At 40.7% G+C, this 10,773-nt stretch overlaps 1 protein-coding gene across 4 annotated transcripts in view; it reads left to right on the forward strand.

The window, feature by feature from the left end:
* iqce (IQ motif containing E) overlaps positions 1 to 6,764 on the forward strand; it is a 114,103-nt gene extending 107,339 nt beyond the window's left edge. The window contains exons 21-22 of one of the 4 annotated variants that reach the window (XM_059979822.1): positions 5,108 to 5,160; positions 6,304 to 6,762. In XM_059979822.1, the coding sequence (XP_059835805.1) occupies positions 5,108 to 5,124 (17 nt within the window). In that variant the 3' untranslated portion in view covers positions 5,125 to 5,160; positions 6,304 to 6,762. Of the gene's footprint in view, positions 1 to 1,217; positions 5,025 to 5,107 lie in introns of those variants that run through there. The other 3 variants (XM_059979821.1, XM_059979820.1, XM_059979819.1) reach the window with 3 other exon arrangements.
* Positions 6,765 to 10,773: the final 4,009 nt, after the last annotated feature.

Raw genomic sequence — 10,773 nt, forward strand, 5'->3', positions numbered from 1 at the left:
AGTTACAGCTTCCCAGTAGTCTTGTTGAGAGGCTGAGCAGCTGGGAAGGGTCTGGGAGGAAGAGCTGAGAGTAGAAATTACAGCTGAAACATGGGAAGACATCTGTGATAATGCAAAGAAAATTTCAGTTTGTAATAGAACTAAAGCATTGCAACTCAAAATTCTGCATAGAGTCCATCTGACTCCAGATTGTCTCTTAAAGTTTAACACGGGGGTTCCTCCAGTGTGTTCTAGATGTAAAGTAAATACTGGAACTTTCACCCACTGCTTTTGGATTTGTCCCAAACTTCAAGCATACTAGAGTGATATTTTGGGTGAAATGGAAAAGATTCTGAAGATGGAGCTTGAACTGAACCCAGTGTCTTTTCTCTTAGGCTTACCCAGCAGTCATATTATTAATGCACATCAGAAAAAACTTTTTAACATCCTGACTTTTTCTGTGAGGAAGAACATTTTACTTTGTTGGATATCTGATAAGGCCCCTGGACTTTTTGGTTGGAGTAAATTAATCATGGAATACATTCCTTTGGACTTTTTGATATGTATGGTACACTTAAAAACAAATAGTTTTCATAAAACATGGCAGCCTTTTCTGCAGAATGTAGATGTAAACCTGACTGCTATACTAATAAGGGCTTTTGTATAGGATGTTGTGGTGATGTCTATATTTTGATGGAAGTGTTCTGATATCTGTGAGGGGAAGAAATGTAAATGTATCTGGAAATTGAAAGTTTTGTTACGCTGAGCAAAAAAATTAAATTAAAAAATTGCAACAAATTTTAAAATATGTATAAATAAAATTGGTAGGGAGAAAAAATCGGTGTTCCTTCAGACCTGTTTCTCACTAGGAGTCTTCACTCCATCTCACTTTCCATCCCCACATCTAAGGTATTTTCCTGGGAAATTAGGGGAAAAGGCCAATAAATTTAAAAGTTCTTAACATTCCCTTGCAATCCCGTACCTCTTCAACATCTAATATGATTCAAATGGGTCTAGGAGGTCTCCTACGGTGGTTATGAACCTAACATTCTGCATTATGGGATCTCAAACCATAGTCAATGTCTCATACAGCTCTAATCTAAAAGGAAAGACTGCACCCACAACACCAAGTGGTAAAAATATTCCAAAGAAATCTCTGGGAAGGGAAGAACTGTCCAACATGTACAACATATGAATGCTTGGTATTCAGTAACAAAAGCAATTTTATTCTCTTCCAGTGAGATGCAACCAAAGCCTAACTCAGACATCAGGAGCAGTGGAATCCGACAATTCTGATGATGTTATTTTGTTTTAACTTCATCATCGCGGAAATGTCAAGACTACCTTTTAAGAGATGGATTGTTCTGCTCCAGGAGTCTGCTAACAAAATGTATAGAGAGTTGATGGGACAGTAGCCAAGGAACTGAATTTTGTTGAATAGATAATAATACCAAACTCATGGTGCTTAATAGAAAGGGCTAATTGTTAATGGTGCACTTAATACTGCTTTTACAAAAATTTACAATATGTGATAAATTGCTAGATATTCAGGGTCAAAAAGCAATTGCAGACATAGAGGTAAGTTTTCAAAAGATGACTGAGTACTGTCTACAAAATACAGTTCAGCATTTCATCAGGCTTTTTCTGTATCTCTCACTTCTTTTACAGTCTAGAAGGAAGAGGGCAGCAGCCCACTACTAGCAAGGTTAAATATGGAAGGGATGTTTTCAATAGTGGAAGTGTCTAGGAACGGAGTGTATAGCCTCAGAATAGAAGGATGTCCCTTTAGAACAAAGATAAGGAAGATTTTCTTTAGCCAGAGGGTGGTGAATATGTGGAATTCAGTTGGCAAAGAACTTGATGGGCCAAATTGCCTAATTTTGCTCCTACTTCTGGTTCCCTCCAGGTTCTGCACCATTCTTGCTTAGAATTTTCTATATTTATGTTTCTATAAATATGTCAATATTTAATTGATTTTGGGTGAAAGTCCTGGAGCTCCATCTCCAACATCATTATGTTTTACCACAATACCACTTTTACTAGGTATTATCTAGCAGTAGAAGGCAACAGCCCACTACAATTTTTTTAATGGCCAATCAGATTGAAAGTTAATGACTACAATACATACTGGAACAAAAAATAAAAATGATTCAATCAGAATCTATATAAGGTTTGACAGTAGATTTTTGACTTATTTTCTCTCTCTCCACGGGTGTTGCCAAGCCACTGAGTACTTTCAGAATTTTCTCATTTTACTTCAGATTTCCAACGTGTACATTATGTTGCTTTTTTACTGACTTATCCATCCTGGAAACTGCCTAATGCGATGTGAATTGGTCAGTTTCCTGGGCTTTTCACCCTTAGCATCTTACAGCATTACTTCAGTTTTTGAGGAGGGGCATTTCTGGGGAGCAACACAGCACTAAATGCTGCTGATTGATAGCTTGTACAAGCTCTTAGTGCAGATAGTATGGATTGAGTCAGAGTGTGTCTAACTCTAATGTTGAGGCTGGAGGCTTATGAATTATAATCCCAGTCCTTCTGGAATGATCTTTTGGTCAATAGTTGCTGAATGGATAATGGATTAGTTATAAAGCCATGGTTCAAATCTATCTCATTATCCCTGAATGGAATTTTACTCCATCTTTTACCCCCTAATGCTTAATTAAATTTTATGCTACAGCTTTATTTTTTTCAGCAATAACTCTGTTTAAAGCAAGAGATAGTGAATGAGAACAGCTGACATCTTAAAATTTGAATCATGCCTATGGAGGATGTGTGTCCTTTCCACCTTGGGAAGCAGTCCCCAGTTCACTGTTACCTATCATTTTAATTCTCCATCACCTTTCACTCTGACTTATCTTCTTGTGGACGCTCTTACTGAGTTTTAGTAACAGCACATCTGGGCACATTCCAGCTCTTTTTGACTCAATGTTGAATTCTACAAATTCAGGTGACTTACTTTCTCTGTATTAGAATGAGCCAAGCTATTCATCTGTGTTATTGGCTCAGTTTTTTTCTCTCTCCATCCGCAAAGCCCAGACTGCTAAGCATTTTCACCATTTCACAATTCCTATATTGCTTTGCGTTTAGGGGCCACTCCCTAACTGCCCGCATGAATTTATAAGTCAGATTATCTCATTTACAGCATCTGCAGGTCAACTCTGACCTCACCCCATAACAAATATTCCCTGTGACCTCTCTGCAACTTAAAATTCTTATCTTGCCTCCTTCCCAGTTATGATGAGGTGTCTTCAACCTGATACCTTAACTGGTTCTCTTTCCACAGATGCTGCCTCATCTATGTATTTCAAATATTTTCTGTTTTGATTTGGAAAGCAGTTAGCTGTAGATATAAAAAAAAGCCTCAGTGATTACTTACATTGTGAACTAGTTGTTTCTATTCTGGCCAACGTGTTATTATTACTTGAAAAGTCCCTACAATCAACACCAGACTGAAATCTTTATATTCCGAAAAGTGGAATATGGGGAATGTGCTGAATTGATGTCTGCAATTTACAGCAGTGTACATTTGTAGTTTCCAGGCACCACAGATTGGTGTATCACTCAGTTATCACCATCCTGGCAGAGAACAGTGTTGTCATCACTATGCAGCTTTTCAATAGATCTTGAGGTTTGGTTCAGGATCTGCAATCTGACCAAACCATATAAAGCCAGAACAATATTTGAAAATGTTGCATCTGACTTCAATTATCTTGAGTTATATACCTGTCATCAGGAAAGCCATGCAGCTTTAACACTTAAGGCACAATGCGACCTAACATGAATTATATATATCTGAATTATATATAAACCATACATTTTAGTTTTCTACATAGGGTACAGGAATTTCAACAACAGTGCCAGTTGGATTATAAGACTCAACATTCCAAAATGGGCACCTGTATAGTATTTAGAAAACAGTTTATATACTGTACATATTATTACATGGTCAATTGACCAATAACAATATCTGCCACCAAAATTGTTAATTTAAAACAAAATGGTTACATTCCAGCTCACCATCCATTAACTGGGTCTTTATTGACAGATGTTGCCTGATCTGTTGAGTGTTTCTCTGATATCTTGTTGAGCATCGAATTCCAGACTGTACAATTGTGGGTGAAAGTGTTTTTCTTCTCTCGACCTCCATGGGCATTTTTTAAAACTACCTGTCATGTGCTATCGTATGAAAAGCTCTCCTAAAATCTATATAAATATTACAAAACACTACTCTGAATAACCCTTCCTAATGTCTTAAATAGATTCTCATATTTGAGATTTTATTTCTTACTTCTGTACTTAAAGGCATTTTTTTTCTTATTCAATATGTCTTTTAAATCACTTATATGATATCAGTGGCTAGACTGGCATTTGGTACCCAGGTGTAATTTCCCATAGGAAAGTAATCTTGGGGTCTGAACTTCACAGTGCTGTCAGATGGAAAGATCCAGTGAAGATGTAAAGCACTTTCTCTCAAGTTGGGATATTGTATTACTTGGTGAAGAACACTGAGCTAGTTTACCCAGGTATCTGCTGCCCTCATCATTTCTAAGCCATGGAGTTTGAGAAATGCTATGAAGAAGCTTTGACAAGTTTCTGTTGTGCATCTTGTAGATGACATAATTCAGCCATATGGTGAACGAGTTTCCAAAAGAAAGGATTGCTTTATCATGGTTTATGCTTAGCTCCTTCAGTTGTAGCTGTAGCCATCTTGGCAAAGTGGACAGAATGTTATCACAATCCTGATTTGTGCCTTTCAACTGGTAGAGATAATGGTATTGTGGAAGAGCTATATATTGGTATTTAAAGTGGAATTTGCAGTGGCAAATTTGTTTTAGGAAACTGACATCATAGCTTTGAATAATATGACCTATCTGAACATTTTGATAATGACCTCTTGCATTTTACATTGGAAGAAAGAATATTTATGATATTTTCTGAATCTTCTCATTCTTATATTTTTATTATATTTTTGTAATATAAAATATATTTTAATTGATAATGTCAATAGAAATTCAAAATAAAATCTTCATGTTTTATAATTTTTTGTGCTTTTTTTAAAAAAATCTAAATATTTAAAACATATATTTAGCATGAACCTGAGTTAATTAACCTTTGACTACAGATATTCTTAAGCCATAGAAAGAGATACGATCCAGACTGGGAGATCTCATCAAGGTAATTAAAACAAAAAGACATACTTGCATTTATAGAGCACTTTTCATTACCTCTGAACATCCCAAAATGTCAGGAATTGCTAAAGCCTAAGAATTAATTGTAATCACTTTTATTTAGGATTTCTTTTAGGTGTCTTCCTTCAACATTTTATTCAAAAGACATTTCTTTGTATATCAATGACTATTAACTGGCAGTCTGTTGCCAGTTAGAGGGCATGCTAAGCATAGCTAACATCACTTGGAAAATCAGCAGTTCCATTGTTTTTTGGACATTTAAGGTGCTTCGACATGATACACTGACGAACAATTCATATGTTGTACATTGTCAGAAAAAGTATGCTTAAATTATTTATGCAGGTTTTTGGAAAAAAAGTCAAACATTTTATCCAGCTATGATAAATCCTAGAAGAATCATTACAGACTAGAGTGTGTTTAGTGCAGTGTTTACTTGACAAACAAGCATCTGGCTTTTGAATATCCTAAGAATATAGTGCTTTGTAAAACTTATAATTTCCTATCTCTCCCTAAGACCAAAGAGAATGTTAGAAACAACATGAATTATTATCTGATTCAAATACTTTAGTAGGAAATGATAACTGTAGTTTGTGCAATCAGCTGCTGAGCCATCTGCATCCTCATATTTTACATGATAAGGGTGGTGCAATTGGTAAATTGAATGCCTGGGATTATTTATGTGGGGACCATCTCACTGGTCTCCTGCTGATACCAACTGAAATAGGAAAAGGTACCTTTAATACTGATGAATGAGCTTTCCAGGCAGTGGTGGAACAATTGGACATCTTCCCAAAGGATGTCGACATGTGGAGAGAATATTGATGGAAAGAATTACTTGGATTCACGATCTTATCTTGGTACACTGATACCAACTATATAAGCAGAGGGTGAATAAGAAGATATTTAATGTTATTTTCATGAGTAATTGTTTATTAAATAAGTTTTGCTTCTGCAGTCTGTAAGGTATGGATGTTCAAAGCTACTGTTACTATAACTTACTGTGCAAGTTTTTGATTAGCAAATGCAGCACTTATTTCACCAAGTGCAGCTTACCTTGGGGGAGACAGTGTAGGTGGTGTGTAATCTGTAACAGTCATTGATGATGAAGTTGAATAATTCTGTTTTGCAGGTCCTCAAATGATTTGGATTCACCCCAGATAGAAAACTTGTGTCTCCTCCATCTGTAACAAACACATATGCCAGTTTGCATTGAGTTTGATGTGACAAAAGGGGTGCAGAGAACTCAGCTTGATATCTCCTGTTCTGTCCTTATAACAGTATAACATGAGCAAGAGAAAAAGCATTGAAGGGGGTAATAAAGATCTGCATGAAACCTAACCTGAATTTGCTTTCTCATCATGTTTTTAATGCATTTAATTAATGTGCTGGGTAACCCTTCCTAACCTGCCCTTCCAAATTTTATTCTCTTGAAGAAAATAAATTTATTCCAACATAAAGAAATAAAGAATAACTAAAATCAATAAACACTGATGGGAAAAAGCAATGTTGTTGGATAAAATATCAATGGAGAAATAATGGAAGTTCATAATGAAGATAACATTAATCATGGGGGACTGTAATCTTAATACAGACTGGGCAAATCAAAATGGTAAAGGTAGTCTTGATAGCAAGTTATGAACCGATCAAGGAGTCAGTCTACATTAGATTCAGCCATGTATAATGAGACAAAATGAATTTAGAAAATGATCCTATACTATATGAAATAGAAACAAAAGAATGATTAGTCCCTCAATAAGATGATGGCTGATCATCTACTTCAGTGATACTTTCTTGTATGAACCCCATGTCCCTTCATTCCCTTAATATTTAATCATCAGAGTCCTGTCTTGAACTACATTACTCAGCAACAGAGCTTCCAAAGAATCACACATTCAATTTGAAAATGATAAAGTTATCCAAGATTAATGTCTGAAACTTAAATATAGGCAATTACATATGTATGAAGGGTGAGGTAACTAAGAATATATATTCCATTGAAAAATAATGTTTGCATTAGAAAAGTAATCCATCTGTGTCTAACAAAATACTTTATGAATTATATGAGATTGAAAGAAAATGCTTATAGGGTTGACAAGAATATTGATGGGCCTGACAATTGGGAGAACTTAAGAAACCAGTGGAGCATGACTAAAAATGATAAAGGGGGAATAAATACAATGTGAAGGAAAACAAGAAAGAAAAATGAAAACATTTTGAAAGATTCTTAAAGTACTTAAGTAAGAGGATAGCAAAAGTAAAACTGATAAATATTTACTCCTTAGTAGCTGAGCCAGATGAATTAATAGTAAATAAATGAAAAGGCAAAGGAACTACTAAATTATGTCTTCACAGAAGAAGATAATGGAATACCACTAAAATAGTAGGCAAGCGAGATTGTGAGGAAATCAAAACAATGAATGTCACTAGAGAAAATATATTAGACAAACTAACAGAATTTGCCCTAATGCAGATCACCTGCATTCTACCATGTTAATTTCGTGACATACTGATACATCCCTGGAGATTTAAAATCTGCAGATATTATAATATGCAATCGGGGCATTGGTTTAAGGCAAGGAGTAAGAGGTGTAGAGGGGATCTATGCAAGAATGTTTTCACCAGAGGATAGTTCTAATTAAGAACACACTGCCTGATGTGGAGGAGGAGCCTGGTGCTTTCACAGTATTTAAACATGAGTTGCTAAGCAGCCTAGTGTGAATAAATTGGATTAGTAGAGTACCTCCTTCCAAGATCCACAAGTACCCTTGTCCAGGTAAACCCATAGTTTCAGCCTCTTCCTGCCCTGCTGAACTCATATCTGCATACGACTCTGTTTTATAACACCCCCACCCCCCCCATCCCATTCAGTCCTTTTCTACTTACATCCATGACACTTCATACCCTGTGCATCTTTTCACTGATTTCAAGTTCCCTGGACCCCATCATCATATTTTCACTATGGAAGTTCAGTCCCAATACACCACCACCCCCAACCAGGAAGGCCTTAAAGCTCTCTGTTTCTTTCTGGACATCAGACCCAACCAGTTCCCCTCCACCACCACTCTCCTCCATCAAGCAGAACTTGTCTTCAATCTTAATAATCACCTTTGGCACCTCCCACTTCCTTCAAACAAAAGGTGAAGCCAAGGGCATTCACATGGGTCCCAGCTATGCCTGCATGTTTGTGGCTATGTTCCAAGCCTACACTGATGGTTGTAGGCCATCCCTCTACACTTTTCCAATGCTACATCAACCACTGCATTGATGCTGCTTTCTGCACCCATGCTAAACTCGTCAACATCAACTTTGCCTCGATATTCTACCCAGCCCTCAAATTTACCTGGTCCATTTCCAACACTTCCCTCCCTTTTCTCGATCTCTCTGCCTCTATTTCTGGAGATAGCTTATCTAATGATGTCTATTATAAACCCATGGACTCTCACAGCTACCTGAATTATACCCCTTCCCATCTTGTTAATTGTACACACTCCATCCCCTTCTCTCCAGTTCCTCCGCTTCTGCCACACTTCTCTCAGGATGAGGCTTTTCATTCTAGTGTGGCAACCCACTTTCTGCGCAGGCGCAACGGCTCACAAATAGCCAGCGCGCGGGGGGGGGGGGAGACTTCGGTAATACCCCTCTGACGTCATTTCCGCCCGGAGAGGGCGGGCGCGAGGGATTAAATGCCAGCGCCGCGAAGTTTGAATAAACTAGTCTCGAAACGACTTACCGACTGCGTGTTGTTATTTCAGCGCTGTGTGTAGCACATCGCTACATTGGTGACCCTGACAGTCCAGACGGGGTTTGGACCAAAGATGACCGACTCTTCATCTGTTCATGCAGTTTCGCTAAAGCTGCCGACTTTCCGGACGCTGCGTGTGGTTTAGCCAAGCAGTAGCCCAGTTCCAGATTCGGCAGATATCCTCTGATTCCACGCGTTACTATCACGTGGTGAGCTCCCTTGACCAGGAGACGCCACCCAGGTTGCGGATTTCATACAGTCACCCCTGGAAGAAGGCAAATATGAAGCATTCAAAGCGCTGCTCATTGGGACCTTTGGCCTCTCACACCCCGGGGTGCCCGCCTGCTTCACCTGGCCGGTTTGGGAGACAGACTGCAATTAGCATTGATGAACGAGATGCTGTCCCTGGCTGACGGACACAAGCCTTGCCTCATTTTCGAGCAAGCGTTCCTGGAGCAACTGCCCGAGAACATACATCTGCTGCTGGTCGACGCAGATTTCAGCGACCCCCGGAAGGTGGCGGCCCGGGCAGACGTGCTGTGGAAAGCCAAGAGGGAGAGCATGGTATCCGTCGGTCAGATTACCAGGCCACGCGCCCAACAGCAGACCAGACCAGGCCCGGCAGGGGAGCACACACAACACAGACGCAGGAGTGAGGAGGCCAGTGAACAGTAGTGTTTCTACAACCAGCGGTGGGGCACAAAAGCCCGCCGTTGTCGCCTGCCCTGCCAGGGCCAGCTGCCGCTAATGACTATGGTGGCTGGCCACCAGGACAGCCTCTTGTACGTCTGGGACAAACAGTCAGGACGCCACTTCTTGGTTGACACCAAAGCGGAAATCAGCGTCTTGCCCCCGACAGGGTACAACACCCGCAACAGGAAGCCAGGACCCACCCTGAGGGTTGCAAATGGCAGCACGATATGGACCCACAGCACCTGCACAGTGCAGCTGCAGTTCGGCGCCAGCCGGTTCACGTGGGACTTCACACTGGCCGCGGAGACCCAACCACTCCTGGGGGCGGACTTCTTGCAAGCTCACAGCCTGCTGGTCGACTTGCAAGGGAAAAGACTGGTACATGCTGAGACTTTCCAGACGTTCTCCCTGGGTGAAGCCAAGTTGCTGGCCCCACACCTGGACTCCATCACGCTGTTGGACAACGAATTCACCAGAATCCTGGCGGGCTTCCCATCGATTCTGACACCGCAGTTCACGGCAGCCATGCCCAGACGCAGGGTACAGCACCACATTCCGACCCAGGGACCACCCCTCCATGCCCGTGCATGAAGGCTCCCCCCCAGAAAAGCTCCACCTGGCGAAGGAGGAATTCAAGCGGATGGAGGAATTGGGGATCGTACGGCGGTCCGACATCCCATGGGCCTCCCCCCTGCACATGGTGGCCAAAGCAACAGGGGGCTGGAGACCATGCAGTGACTACCACAGGCTGAACGAGGCTACGACACCGGACCGCTACCCTGTGCCACACATTCAGGACTTTGCAGCAAACCTGCACGGCGCACGGATCTTCTCCAAGGTAGACCTCGTCCGAGGGTACCATCAAATCCCGATGCATCCGGACAACGTCCCCAAAACGGCACTCATCACCCCTTTCAGCCTTTTCGAGTTCCTCCACATGCCATTCAGCCTGAAGAATGCCGCACAGACGTTTCAGCGGTTAATGGACGCAGTGGGACGCGACCTGGACTTCGCTTTCATCTATTTGGGTGACATCCTCATAGCCAGCAGCAGTCGTTAGGAGCATCTGTCCCACCTCTGTCAACTCTACGCCCGACTGAGTGAATCAACCCGGCCAAATGCCAGTTCGGGCTCGACACCATCGACTTACTGGGCCACAGGATT

Source organism: Hypanus sabinus, chromosome 9 (genome assembly GCF_030144855.1).
Source record: "Hypanus sabinus isolate sHypSab1 chromosome 9, sHypSab1.hap1, whole genome shotgun sequence".
Classification (NCBI taxonomy): domain Eukaryota; kingdom Metazoa; phylum Chordata; class Chondrichthyes; order Myliobatiformes; family Dasyatidae; genus Hypanus; species Hypanus sabinus.